This window comes from Talpa occidentalis, unplaced genomic scaffold (assembly GCF_014898055.3).
Source record: "Talpa occidentalis isolate TD23 unplaced genomic scaffold, MPIMG_talOcc4v2.1 talOcc4.17, whole genome shotgun sequence".
Classification (NCBI taxonomy): Eukaryota; Metazoa; Chordata; class Mammalia; order Eulipotyphla; family Talpidae; genus Talpa; species Talpa occidentalis.
In genome coordinates this window covers 50,674,577-50,687,280 of record NW_023601754.1, presented here as the reverse complement: position 1 = coordinate 50,687,280, position 12,704 = coordinate 50,674,577, and the positions used below count along the sequence as shown (strand labels likewise).

Genomic DNA, 12,704 nt, shown 5'->3' with positions numbered 1-12,704 from the left:
CACGTCCTCAAGGCCAGCCGCCCTGCCGCGACGGGACAGGGCATTGCTCCACGCGCCCCTCGCCCAGGAACCCGATCCACGCCCCCACTGCGCACCCGCCCCACCTGCGGCCTCCACGGCAGGCCCTGCTGTCCCTGAGGCCACGCGCTCCCTGGGCCTCTGACCACGCGTCCCGCTGGCAGCGACAGGCAGGTGGCAGAGCCCAAGTCCAGGGTAGGGGTCGGGGCCTGATGTGCAGGGAAGCCCCTCACCCCCACCTGCCTCCTGGACACAACCACATGGGGGCTCAGCCTCAGAGTCCCAGAGGCTACCAGCTCACTTTCCCTCTCCATGCGGACATTGCTCTTTCAGTGAAGTCCACCACCTCTCCCCTGCCCTGCACCTTGGCACCTCGGGTCTTCTTTGTTTTACTCAACACATGCATGTAGAGAGTGCCTGGGAAACCCAAAGAGGACCCAGCACTGCCCCAGACCACGAGTGCGCCCCACCAGCACTGGCAGCCCAGAACCCTCATGGTCTCTCTGACCACAGGACGCGGAGACAATTCACTGCACTCACAGTGACTCTCCCACAGGATCCCTCTGCCTGCAACTAACCGTGCCCGACGAACTGCAGACACACACTAGCATCACAACAAAAACCTGGTGAGTCCATCAAACAGAGTAAGCCACAGTTCCGTACAGGCAGAAGACGTTCACACACTGCACAACCAACAACGTATCAATATCCAACGTATGCAAAGATGCCAACTTAACAACAAAACCTAGTAAGGCAATTTTGAAAAAAGGCAGATGATGTGAACACATGCTCTTCTGAGAGGCCAGATACACGACGAGGCGCTCCTCTTCCCTTCCAGTAAGAGAAATGCAAGTCAACTGCAAGCCACAGCCATGATGCTCTAGCACGGGAAGCCCGTGAGAATGGCACACATGAAAAAGATTCCTAACGTGCTGAGGAGAATGTGGAGAAGCGGAATCCTCACCCACTGTGAGTGAGAACGAAAAGTGGCACCGCCATGTGGTAACACGATCTGCACCTTTTTAAAAAACTAACAAGAAGAAACACCATAGGATTCAGTCATTCCACATTTGGTGTCTGGACCAAGAACATGAAACCATCACTCGAACAGCTTGATGGTCCACAATGTCTACCCTGGCATACGCACAACAACTAAGCTACAGAAGCAATGCCAGTGCCCAGAGACAGAGGACCAGATAAAGGCCACGCCGCACATACACAGAACAGAAACTATCCAGCTTTGGGTGCGACAAAATTTTCCCAATTCCAGCAAAATGGAAGGAAGGTCAACGGATTAGCCAGAAAAGCAAAATTAGCGAGAAAAATAAGCCATCATTCGTGGTAGAATCAGAACACAGAGGTGGTGAAGTAAAACAATATGGAAACAAATCAGTGGAAATAAAGAAGTAAAATAAATGAGTGGACACTGACAACTGAGGTTACCAGGGTTGAAGAGGGGGAGGGATGGGTCATGAGATAAGAAGGTGTCAAGGATGGTGGGTAGTTTATTTGTGCTTTCTTGTTTGGTTGGTTTTCCACCCCAACTAGAGATTAGAAAGGGGTAAACACTAGGAAAACTAAGGCAAGGGTACCGTGGTTTCAGGACTTCACAGTGGAGTACAAGTTCTTGGTTCACGCTTCCTTTCAGGGAGTCATGCTAGATGCAAGTCCAAGGGACCTGGAGCCCTAAAGCTCGCAAGCTTTGCCCCGCATCAGGGCAAGTTTGCAAGAATCTGGCAAGATGATGACTCAGTGTCAGAAAGGACTGGGGGGGGGGGGCGTCCCTAGTGGTGCAAGAGGTGAAGTCAGCACTACCAAGCTATCACCAGCCAAGGCAGCCTGAGTTCCATCCCCGCCAGGGAGCTACCCACATGGCGCGCAGACCTCTCCTGACTGGCCCGCTGCTCCCCTCAGCAGTGTCTTCGGTCTGTCTGCCTGATCTGCTCCCCGCTCTGTCTCTGGTGAATCCTCTCACCTGCACATCTGGCCTGTACCCCAGCTCCTGTGTGCATAAATAAATGTTTAAATAATTTTAAAAAGAACCTGGTGCGGGGAGACAGCAGGGAAAGGTGCTGCGAGCAAACGTGTATCGCAGAACCCGAGGACGATCCTTTTCCAGACCCACCGTTTCCAGCTTAGGTACAAGCCAGGTACAAGATGGCCGTGGGCCCGGGGGTTCAGGCAGGGGCTTGGGGGGGGGGCTTGATGATGGAGCCTCACGAGTGCGGTCGTCCCCGCGGGCTCAAGGAAACAGACACTAAAAACCGAAACGTGGCGCACGAGGCCGCGACCCGCCACGCGGCCGGGGCAGGGCAGCAGCTCGACGACCAGCGCGGAGACCCCTGCCCCCGACGGACGCCCCCAGACAGGGAGTCGGGACTGGGGCTCCGCACCCCGCGGGGACTCCGAGGGGGCGCCCAGGGCGCGACTCGCCCCCAGAACGTTCCCGCCCGCCCCCCTCAACCGGGACGCCGACCCCGTCTGTACCTCGGCCGGGGCCCTCGGCGCGGCCGTCGCTATCGGACTCCAGCGCCGGGCGCAAACGAAACGACCGCCTGGACGACGTCTCCCGGCCCGACGCGGGGCGCACGCGCGGAGACGCCGCGGACGCCCATTGGCTCGGCGGCTGCCGGGCGCTGCGCCCTCTGGGAAATGTGGTTCTCGCGAGGGCGTCGGCGCAGCCCGCGGGGCGGGGCGGGGCGGGGCGGGGCGGGGCGGGGCGGGGCGGGGGGCGGGGCGGGGCGGGGCGGGGGCGGAGCAGGGCCCGACCCGACGGTTCGGGACGGGCTGTCACGTCTCCGTGCTCCGAGCGGCGGGCGTCCCACCTGCCCCGACGTTTCTCTCATTCCCGAGCACACAGTCTGCGCTGTTCACAGACGGGCTAGAAACGGGATTTCGCCTTCTCGAAGCCCACAGGCCACAGGGTCCAAACGGGTCGTTTCTGCCGCCCCCGATGTCCCCCCCCACGTAAGGCGCCATTCTTGGGGCCCCACGAGCAGCTCCCCTCCGCTCCCCGCGGGCTGCAGCGTCAGGCTCTGCTTTGTGAGGTTCATGATGTCACAGGACAAAGCCCGCCCCGCGGGGACCGAGGCGACGGGACGGGCGACGCAGGCGGACACCGGCGGCCTAGGCTGCGGGTCCGTGGGGGGGGGGCTCCTGCTGTGGCCCGGGGCTGCCGGCCAGGCAGGGGGTCGCGCTCGCGCCTCGTCCCCAGACACCGCCAGCGCGCCCCGTTTCCGCAGACACCCCGGGCCGGGGATCTCTGGTGAACTACCCCCCCCCCGCCCCTGGGGACAGAGCGGTCGCCGTGTCCGGCTGCGGCGCCGAGGAAAGGCGACCCCGGGCCCAGAGAAGGGCCGCGACGGGTCTGGTCCGGGTCCCGCCGTCCCTGCGGGGTGGTCCGCACGGGAGGACGGAGGGCGCGGCCTCGCCGGGCGCACTGGTCAGCGGGGGTCACTGCGCGGCCTGGACACGCATCTTGTATCGGGGGCTGGGCGGGAGCACCACGCTCGACGTCTGCCCTTGGTCCTGCAGCCCCTTCGGGGCCCGTGGGGGCGGTCACGCCGGCGGGATCGGGGGCGCCGCCGGACCACGCGGTCCAGCGGCCTCAGGCTCCTCCCGGCGGGAAGCGGGGCGTCACTTTCCGGGGCTCCGCGGGGAGGCGCAGGGAGGGGCTGGGGCCGGCTGGCGGCTGCACGGGCTTCCCCGAGGGGCCACGGGGATCCGGCGAGGCGGGAGACACCCCTGGACGCGCCGGCGGTCGGCAGAGCCCCCAGAACGCCTTCACCACGGAGTAACCGGGCGTCCCGGCGAAGTGCGCGCTCCTCATCCGGCCCTGCGGCTCCGAGGGTCCTGCTCCCCCCAAAGCATTTCTCAGCTGGGGCCCCGGGGTGTTCGCGGGTCCGGCCCTCAGGCTGGAGGCCCAGGCGAGGGTCTCGGTCGCCCCGGGCGGCTTTCCAGACCCCTGGCGGTGGTGGACGAGCGGGTGGGGGGAGAACGGCCCCTGGCGGAGCTGGGGTCACCCTCAGAAGAACTGGGGCTCAGGGGCGCCAGCGGAGGGGGCCCCCGCTTCACGAGGGGCCAGTCTCCCCACTCCGGGCGCCTTGGTCCGCAGGGACCAGCCCTGTGGGGGTCACGGGCCGGCGGGCAGCTGCGCGCAGGGGCTGCGGAGAGGCCTGGGCTGCGCCTCCCCGGCCCCGGGCCCGACTTGCCCTTTTCACCGGACAGGCAGAACCGGAGACGGCTCGGCGGGCCCGGGGGTGTCCCGAGTCGCCTGAGGAGCCCCCAGCCGGCGGGGACCCGCGGACCCAGGCGCCCCGTCTCCCACCGGTGCGGGTCGCCCCGACGCCACCACCTGGCCCCCCCCGGGGCGGCCGGTCCCGGACTTGGGGCGGCGGGTCCCGGGCTTGGGGCGGCCGGGGCTCGGGGAGGCTGAGCTCACGCGCGCCCCAGGGCGCAGAGGAGCCGGCGCCGCCGCCCCGCCGGGAACTACGTTACCCACAATGCCCTCTGGCGGCGGCGCTTCCGCTCCGGCCGGCGCGGGGCGGGACTTCCGGCGGCCCCCGTCACGGCGGCGCCGACTGTCGAGGGCGCGGGGGCCCGACCGGGGACTCGCGGGGGCGTCGTCCCCGCCGCGCCGCTGCCGCGCTGAGGGCGCCGGCGTCGGTGCGGACGCCCGGGACCCCCGCCCGCCCGCGCCCCGCACGGCGCGATGGCGGCGGCCGAGGTACCGGCCCGCGGGGGGAGAAGGGGCGCCCGCGGGGGTCCGCACGGGGGGCCCCGGGGGGGCCTCGCCTCCGCGATCGCGCCCGGCCCGGCGGGGGCGCGGGCGCCAACCTGGGGGAAGCCCGGGCCGTCGGGCCGCCCTTCTCCCTCCGGCCCGGGGCTGCGCGGCGCGGTCGCCCCGGGGCCGCCTCCAGTGACCGCCGGGGCCGCTCAGCCCCCGCGGGCCGCGCTGCCGCCTCCGGGCTGCACGCAGGTGAGCGCGTCCTCCCCCCGCCCTCAGGCCGCCGCCCCTCGCGTTGATTGGGGGCCGTTTCCCGGGAGCCTCTCCCCGCGCCAGCTGCGGCCCCTGCGGAGCCCCACGCCGCGGGCGGGAGGTCCAGGTGGTGCGGGGAGGCTCCTTCGCGGCAGCCGGCCGGGAAGAGCGAGGATCGCGCCGGACGCGGGCGCCAGGTGTGCTGGCCCGCGGGGCCCCGCGGCTCCTCGCCCTTTGTCACGAGAGCGGAAGGAAAAGTGGGAGCAGGCGTGGGGCGCGGCCCGGAGAAGCCGGGTGTCGCTCCTGGAGGGACGGGGGAAGCAGGACGTGGGGGCACAGACGAGAGGTGCTCTCGAGGCTGCAGCTGGAGAGCGCCGGGGTCCCGCGGGCGTGGGAAGAGGGGGCTGCGCAGCCCCCGCGCGCCCAGCGGTGCTGCGTTTCCAAGGCCCGTCCCTGCTCGCGGCTGCGCGGTGCTGCCCGCGCGGCCACCACTACGTCTCAGTCAGGGAGGACACAGGGGGCAGCTGAGCGGGCCTGAATACCAGGGCGGGGCACTGGGGGCGCAAGGAAAGCAGCTGAGTGTGGAGTGGGCTGTCCCTGTCTGGCAGGGCTGCGTGACCTTCGAGGACGTGGCCATTGACTTCTCGCAGGAGGAGTGGGGGCTCCTGGACGAGGCCCAGAGGCGCCTGTACCATGATGCGATGCTGGAGCACCACGCACTCCTCACCTCGCTGGGTAAGGCCTCACGCTCACCCTGGGGCCGCCCTCCGTGCCCTGTTCCCCGGGCAGCCCTCCTGTTCCCACAGCCAGACCACGGGTCCTGCTAGCACGTTTCCTGGGTAGGGAAGGCTCTGGATTCTGGGACCTTCCAGTCAGCCTCATGCATCTCACCTTGTTGCCCTCTCCCTGCACGATGAATGTGCCCGTTTCCAGGGAAACTTGGGTTCCAAGTCCTGATTTGAGTCAGCAATTTTATCTTTTTATAGACTTATTTATATACAAGAGCTGGGGTGCAAGCCAGAGGTACAGGAGACATAAGAGGGCTCACCAGAGACAGAACGGGGAGCAGAACAGGCAGACTGACTGAAACACTGCTGAGGGGAGCAGCGGGGAGTCAGGAGGGGTCTGCTGTGCCCTGTGGGTAGCTCCCTGGCCAGGGATAGAACTCGTGCTGCAGTGGCTGCCAATAGTGTCATAGTGCTGAAACTTAACCCCCTGCACCCGCAGGGAGGCCCCTCAGTCAGTAATTTTAACATTGGCCAGGGTCCCCGATAAGGGGTCCTCATCACCAGGACCATACCAGGACAGCCGGACTACCCTACCTGCAGGCATCTCTTACTTTCCCGGATTTAAGAGCAGGCACAGTTGGGCTGCAATGGAGAAGCAGCTAGATAGTCACTCCTTCATGCAGTAGCTCTTAGTAAATTTCAATTTCTGAGCACCCTGTTTTAGCTTATATTGGATGATACTGAACTACTTTTCACTGCCATGGGAGCCCAGGGGACTCTTTCATTCAGTGGACTTTTACCACAGAGCCATGCTTCCCTGTCCTTCACATCCTGGCCTGTATTTATCTTTTCTTTTTTCAAATAATAGCCACCCTAACAAATGTGAGGTGCTGGCTCATTGTGATTTGACTTAATCTTTCCTGATAATTAGTAATTTTGAGTACCTTTCCATACACCCACTGGCCACCTGTATGTCTCCTTTGGAGGAATGTTCAGGTCTTTTGCCCTCTCTAGGTAGGATTATTAGTTTATTTTCTGTTCAGTTGTATGAGATCCATGTATACTTGGATTGTGAGATACTTGGTTTGCACATATTTTCTCATGCTGTTTATATTTTCATTTTGTTGATAATTTCATTTCTTTTTTTTACTTAATTGGAGCTTTTTAGTTTGTTACAACCCCAAATTTTTATTTGTGCTTTGATATTATATCCAAAAACGCATTATTAACACCACTGTTAAAGAGCTCTTCCCGTGTATTTTCTTCTAGCATTTTACAGAGTCAGGCTGATGCTTAAGTCTTCACTGTTGCAGTTGGTTTTTGTCCATGGTGCAAAAAGAGGGTCCAATGTTCTGTGTTTTTCGTATAGTTTTTAAGGCCTTCTAGGTATGAGATTTTGTCATTCGCGGAGACAATTTTGTTTTTTCTGTTCTGTTCCTTTTTAGATGCCTTTTCTTTTTTCTTGCCTGCTTACCGGGTTAGGTCTTCTACTACTATGTCAGTGAAAGTGGATGTTCTTGTCTTGTTCTTGATCTTAAAGGAAAAGCTACCTGCTCTTCACCATTGAGTATGCTGCCTGTGGACTTGTCCTGTGTGGCCTTCATTAGGTTAATGTACATTTATCGTGTATGATGATAGATCCCCAATCTGTTGACAGTTTTTATCACTAAAAGATGTTGAATTCTGTGAAGTGATTTTCCTCTATTGAGATGACTGTGTGATTTTTGTTCTTTGTTCTGTTAATTTGGAGTATTACATTTATTAATTTGCATGTGTTGACCATCTTTGCATGCCAGGAATAAATTCCAATTTGTCACGGTTTATGATCCTTTTGTGCTGTAGAATTTGGTTAACTATTATTTTCTTGGGGGGTTTTGCAACTATATTCATCGGGGATATTGTCCTGTAATTTTCTTGTGCTATAGTATCTTTTCCCATTTTCAGTATCAGTGTAATGCTGGCCTTGTGAAATTTGTGTGGCTATATTTCTTTCTCTTTAGTTGTTTGGAAAGGTTTGAGAAGGATTGGCATTAAATATTTCATAGAATTCACCAGTGAAGTCTTCACCAGTGAAGTCCTGGATTTTTCTGTTGAGAGGTTCAGTGTTCTTCCTCGTACTGCTCTGTTTAGATGTTTTGTTTCTTCATGAGTTTGTTTGGTAGATAGTATGTGTCTGGGAATTTTTCTGTTTCTCTAGGTTACCTGCATAGTTGGTGTAATTGTTCATAGTAGTCTCAGATGATCCTGTCTTTCTGTGATATCAGCTATAATCTCACTTCTCTCATTGCTAGTATTCCTTGATGTATGTAGTGAGGGCATTTATTTTCTACTTTAACCTTTCTTAGAATTGCTTTTGTTACATCCCGTAAGATTTGGTTCCATTTTCTTTTACCTCAATATATTCTTTGATTTCCCTTTTGATTTCTTCTTTGACTCATTGGTTGTCAGTTAATTTCCACATACTGATGAATTTTCCTATTTTCATTTTGGTGACAGAGATATATGATAGTATCATTTTTCTTAAATGTGTCAAGAACTTGTGTTGTAGCCAGTCATATGTGTCCTGGGGAATATTCCATGCACTTGAGAAAAAAAATTATATTCTCGGCTGTTCCATGGAATGAATACACACACACACACACACACACACACGTTTGGTCCATTTGGTCTACAGTGTTGTTCAAGTCTGTTATCTTCCTGCCCATCAAGGTTTTATGATATTAAAACATACACAGCAAGTTAAAAGGACATTATTAATACTCTCCCATAACATCATTTCATCAGTATTTCTCTTCTTTCAGTTTGCTGGCATGGATCAGAGGATGAAGAGGCACCTTCTGAAAGCAGTGTTTCTGTGGAAGCTTTGTCACAGGTCAGGACACTGAAGGCAGGTCCTTCCACCAGGAAAAGTTACCCCTGTGATTTGTGTGTCCCAATCCTGAAAGACATCTTACACTTGGTTGATCTACCTGGCCAGAAACAGGACTTAGTCGGGGCACATGCAAGCCTCCACCAGCTCCAGAAGCATTATAGCACAGAGAGACTCTCGAAGAGGAATATGGATGAGCCATCGTTTGTGAAGAGCTGCATATTCCATGTGTCAGGGAATCCCTTCACCTGTAGAAACGGTGAAAAGGACTTTTCAGCCACCTTCGGCTTTCAACAGCACCAGCAGGGCATTCCCAAAGCTGAGAAGACAACCGGAACCCCTGACTGTGGGGAGGCCTTTCATGGTGGGAGAAGTCATTACAAGTTGCGTGACTGTGGGAAACCTTCCAGCCACAAACACAGTCTTGTTTACCACCCAAGAGTATCCACTAGAAAAAAGGTCTTTGAATCTAGCAGGTATGGGAAAGCCTTCCGCTGTAAGTACTCACTTGCTCAGCTCCAAAGATCCCACCCCAGAGAAAGGCCTTACGAGTGCAGTGAATGTGGGAAATCTTTCAGGCAAAAAGCCACTCTCATTATACACCAGAGAGTTCACACTGGAGAAAGACCTTATAAGTGTGGCGAATGTGGGAAATCCTTCAGTCAGTGCTCCAATCTAATTGAACACTGCAGAATCCACAGTGGAGAAAGGCCATATGAGTGTGAGGAGTGTGGAAAAGCCTTTGGATGCAAATCCAATCTCGTTCGGCACCACAGAACTCACACAGGAGAAAAGCCTTATGAGTGCAGCGAGTGTGGGAAATTCTTTAGACAAAGCTTCACCCTCGTTCAACACCGGAGAATTCACACCACAGTGAGGCCTTATGTGTGTGTCCAGTGCGGGAAGTCCTTTAGCCAAAGAGCCACTCTCATTAGACACCAGAGAGTTCACATCAGTGAAAGGTTTTATGAGTGCGGGGACTGTGGGAAAGCCTTTGGGTCCAAATCCAAACTCGAGCGGCACAAAAGAAGTCACACTGGAGAAAGACCGTATGAGTGCACTGAATGTGGGAAATCTTTTAGACAAAGCTACAGCCTCATCGAACACCAGCGAATCCACAGTAGAACACGGCCTTTTGAGTGTGGCCAGTGTGGGAAATCCTTCAGCAGAAGAGCCATCTTCACCAAACACCAAAGAATTCACACTGGAGAAAGACCTTACAAGTGTGGCGAATGTGGGAAGGCTTTCAGTCGAAGCACCAGCCTTATTCAGCACTGCAGCATCCACACCGGGGCGCGGCCTTACGAGTGCGGCCAGTGTGGGAAATCCTTCAGGCAAAAGTCTGTTCTCACTCAACACCAGGTAGTCCACACTGGAGAGAAGCCTTATGAGTGCAGCAAATGTGGCAAATCCTTTAGCCAACGCTCTAGCCTCAATCTCCACAGGAAATTCCACACCAGGGAGAGGTCCCACGAACGGAGGAGATACGGGAAATCTTTCACCCCAACATCTAATATTTAGCACTTGGCAAAGGCCTCAGAGATGAAGGAAATGTGCTGTCCCCTCGTTCACGATCATGGCGTCAGACAGTTTTGGGAGGGAGCCATCTCTGAGGTGAAAGCTCATACTTCCAAACATTGCAAGAGGTGGGACTCCCATGAGCTCCAGGCCTGTGTAAGGCCTGCAGGAGCTATGCCGCTCTTCTAAACTTGCCCAGGACCTTGGGCAGTGCTAATCTTGCCAGTCTGTGATGCAAGTGTCGCACCTCTACCGTCTTGCGGTGTCCATCGCCAGGACACGGCAGCTGTCCTCTCCCTTCCCTGGAGGAAGTTTTTGCGTTGTCTGTTCCCTTCAGCAGTTTCTCTTTTTGAAATTTTGAAGTGGGGATCTGACCAAGAGTGGGCTCCGTGGGAGGCTTGTAGGGGAGGTCTTCCCTTCCTCGTGGAAGTTGTTGGTTTTTGCATGACATTTGTAGTTGATACTTACTGTCTCCAAATCACCCCAGGTAACTGCCTCCCGTCGCTCCTGTGTGTACAGTAATAAAGGCGTTACTGTTTAATCTACCTGCAGTTGTGGAGGTTATTTTCACTGTTCTGGGTGGGTGAAAAACAGTCAGATTGTGTGAAGGGATGACCGCCTGTGGGCAGTGGGGGTAACAGCAGAGAATGGTTCTCATTCCTGTGGGGGCCTGATCTGCCTTGCTGCCCACGAGCGTCTCAGAGCCAGCGCCATGCCCTGTGTTCCTCATTTGTGCCCTGGGTGCCTTCCTCCGTAGACTGAGACCATAGGGCACCTTGAGGTGGGGACATCTGGCTTGGCAAGCTCCGGTGCCCTTGGGGGGGTGGAGTGACTCTGTTGTCTTGTTCCCAGAGCATCTCCCATCATGCCCAGCACTGCTGAGGGGAAGCTTTTCACCAGGCCCTACAAAGGAGGCAAATGTCCTGACATTCATAATTGTTTTTTCACACTGGCTGCACATCTCAGACCGTGGGAGCCGGTGTCAACCCTAGTGGGAACTGCAATCCTGTGTGTGATTCTCAGGCAGTGGGGAAGAGGCTGCATCCAGTTAGATGAGGTGAACCTCTTCTGAAAGTGTATCTGGAAAGCATCCAGTGCTGATGACCGGATGATCTGGAGGTCCAGGAATCACAGGTCCTCCAGGCTGTGCACGTGCTGCAGCTGAAGTCACTGTCAGAGCAAACAACCTAACGGTTTTGTGGATTTCCATCATCTTTCCGAGTTGTTCACCTCAAGTCCATTCCTGTAGAGGCAGGGAAGCGAGAACAGAGGACGGAGCTCTCAGGACCCAATGGAACTGGCTTCATTTCCCCCCAGCAGTCGTGCGTGGAGGCAGAGCGGCCCTTCCCAGGGGTAAGGTCGAGTGCCGTGGACACTGGGTTGTTAGACCTGACCGCGAAGGGCGAGACCCAGGTTTCTGGTTTTAACTCTCTAAGGGCCTGTGCAGAGAAGGGTTATTGATGCGCAGTAACCTACGCGGAGGTTGGGGTATACAGCGGAAAAGGGTCGCCATGGAGATAAACCATCACGATCACAACAGTGACTCTCCCTGATTGAGCTTGTGCCCTTTCACCACCTCTCCTTGTTCTCGGGCCTGCGGGAACCGTTATTCACCTTCTTTAACAGCCAGTTGACTCACACTGTCTAGAACGCCAACACGAATCAAATCTGCGTTCACTCTTCTTTCTGATGTTTCTCACACCACATCATTCATTTGAGGCTCACCAATGGTTGCTTATATTCACAGTCCATTGTTTTCACAGACATAACCATTTGCCTGTTCATCTGCCCTTGGGCACCTGGTGGTTTCTAGTTTGGGGCTGTTAGAAAGCAAGCTGCAGTGAGTGTCGGCACGTGTTTTTAAATAGAAAAACATTTAATTTCTTTTCTTTTCCTTTTTTTTAAAAAGATTTATTTATTTATACAAGCACTGGGTACAGTCAGAAGCGTGGGAGGGTGAGAGAATTCACCAGAGCCAGAGTGGGGAGCAGAGCAGGCAGAAGGACCGAAGGACACTGCTGAGGGGAGCAGCCGGGGATCGAACCGGCGCTGCAGAGGCTGTGGGCAGCTTCGCAGCCCAGCGCTCCACCGCTGCGCCACCTGGGAGGCCCAAACGTTTAATTTCTTTCGTGCCAGTACTTCACAGTATGTAAACATCTCAGTATTTGAATTGCAAAATGTCATTGAATGGGTTGTACCAGGGATTTCTGTCCTACCAATGGTATATGTTCTTCCACATTCTGCCAAAACTTAGTATCTTCAGACTTTTAAATTTTAGCTGTCTGAATTAGATGTAATGTGACTTTAATCGCTAATGTTACATCTGATGTTCAACATTTTTTCACGTTTCTAACTTGCATATCTTCATGAATAAAATGACTGCTAATACTACCTGGTTGTTTTTAAGTGGATGTTGGCTGAGGTGTTGACCATGCTTGACCACCCCCCCCCCCATATTTCCTGCTACCTGGATATTAGTAAGATGGATGATGGAGGGCCTCCCCACTGGCGCAGCAGGTTGAGCACAGCGCTGTGAAGCTGTCCGCAGCCTCTGCAGCGCCGGTTCGATTCCCACCCGGCCGGCAAGATACCC

At 56.1% G+C, this 12,704-nt stretch overlaps 1 protein-coding gene across 2 annotated transcripts; it reads left to right on the top strand.

The window, feature by feature from the left end:
- Nucleotides 1-2,845: 2,845 nt before the first annotated feature.
- LOC119249774 (zinc finger protein 416-like) lies at nucleotides 2,846-11,975 on the top strand. 2 transcript variants are annotated; one of them, XM_054697399.1, is made up of 3 exons: nucleotides 2,846-2,985; nucleotides 5,605-5,731; nucleotides 8,526-11,975. In XM_054697399.1, the coding sequence occupies exons 2-3, from the start codon at nucleotides 5,698-5,700 to the stop codon at nucleotides 10,112-10,114; spliced, it is 1,623 nt and encodes a 540-aa protein (XP_054553374.1). In that variant the 5' UTR covers nucleotides 2,846-2,985; nucleotides 5,605-5,697; the 3' UTR covers nucleotides 10,115-11,975. The 2 variants fall into 2 exon arrangements, with proteins under 2 accessions (XP_054553374.1, XP_037373148.1); XM_037517251.2 differs by lacking the exon at nucleotides 2,846-2,985 and adding an exon at nucleotides 4,962-4,996.
- Nucleotides 11,976-12,704: the final 729 nt, after the last annotated feature.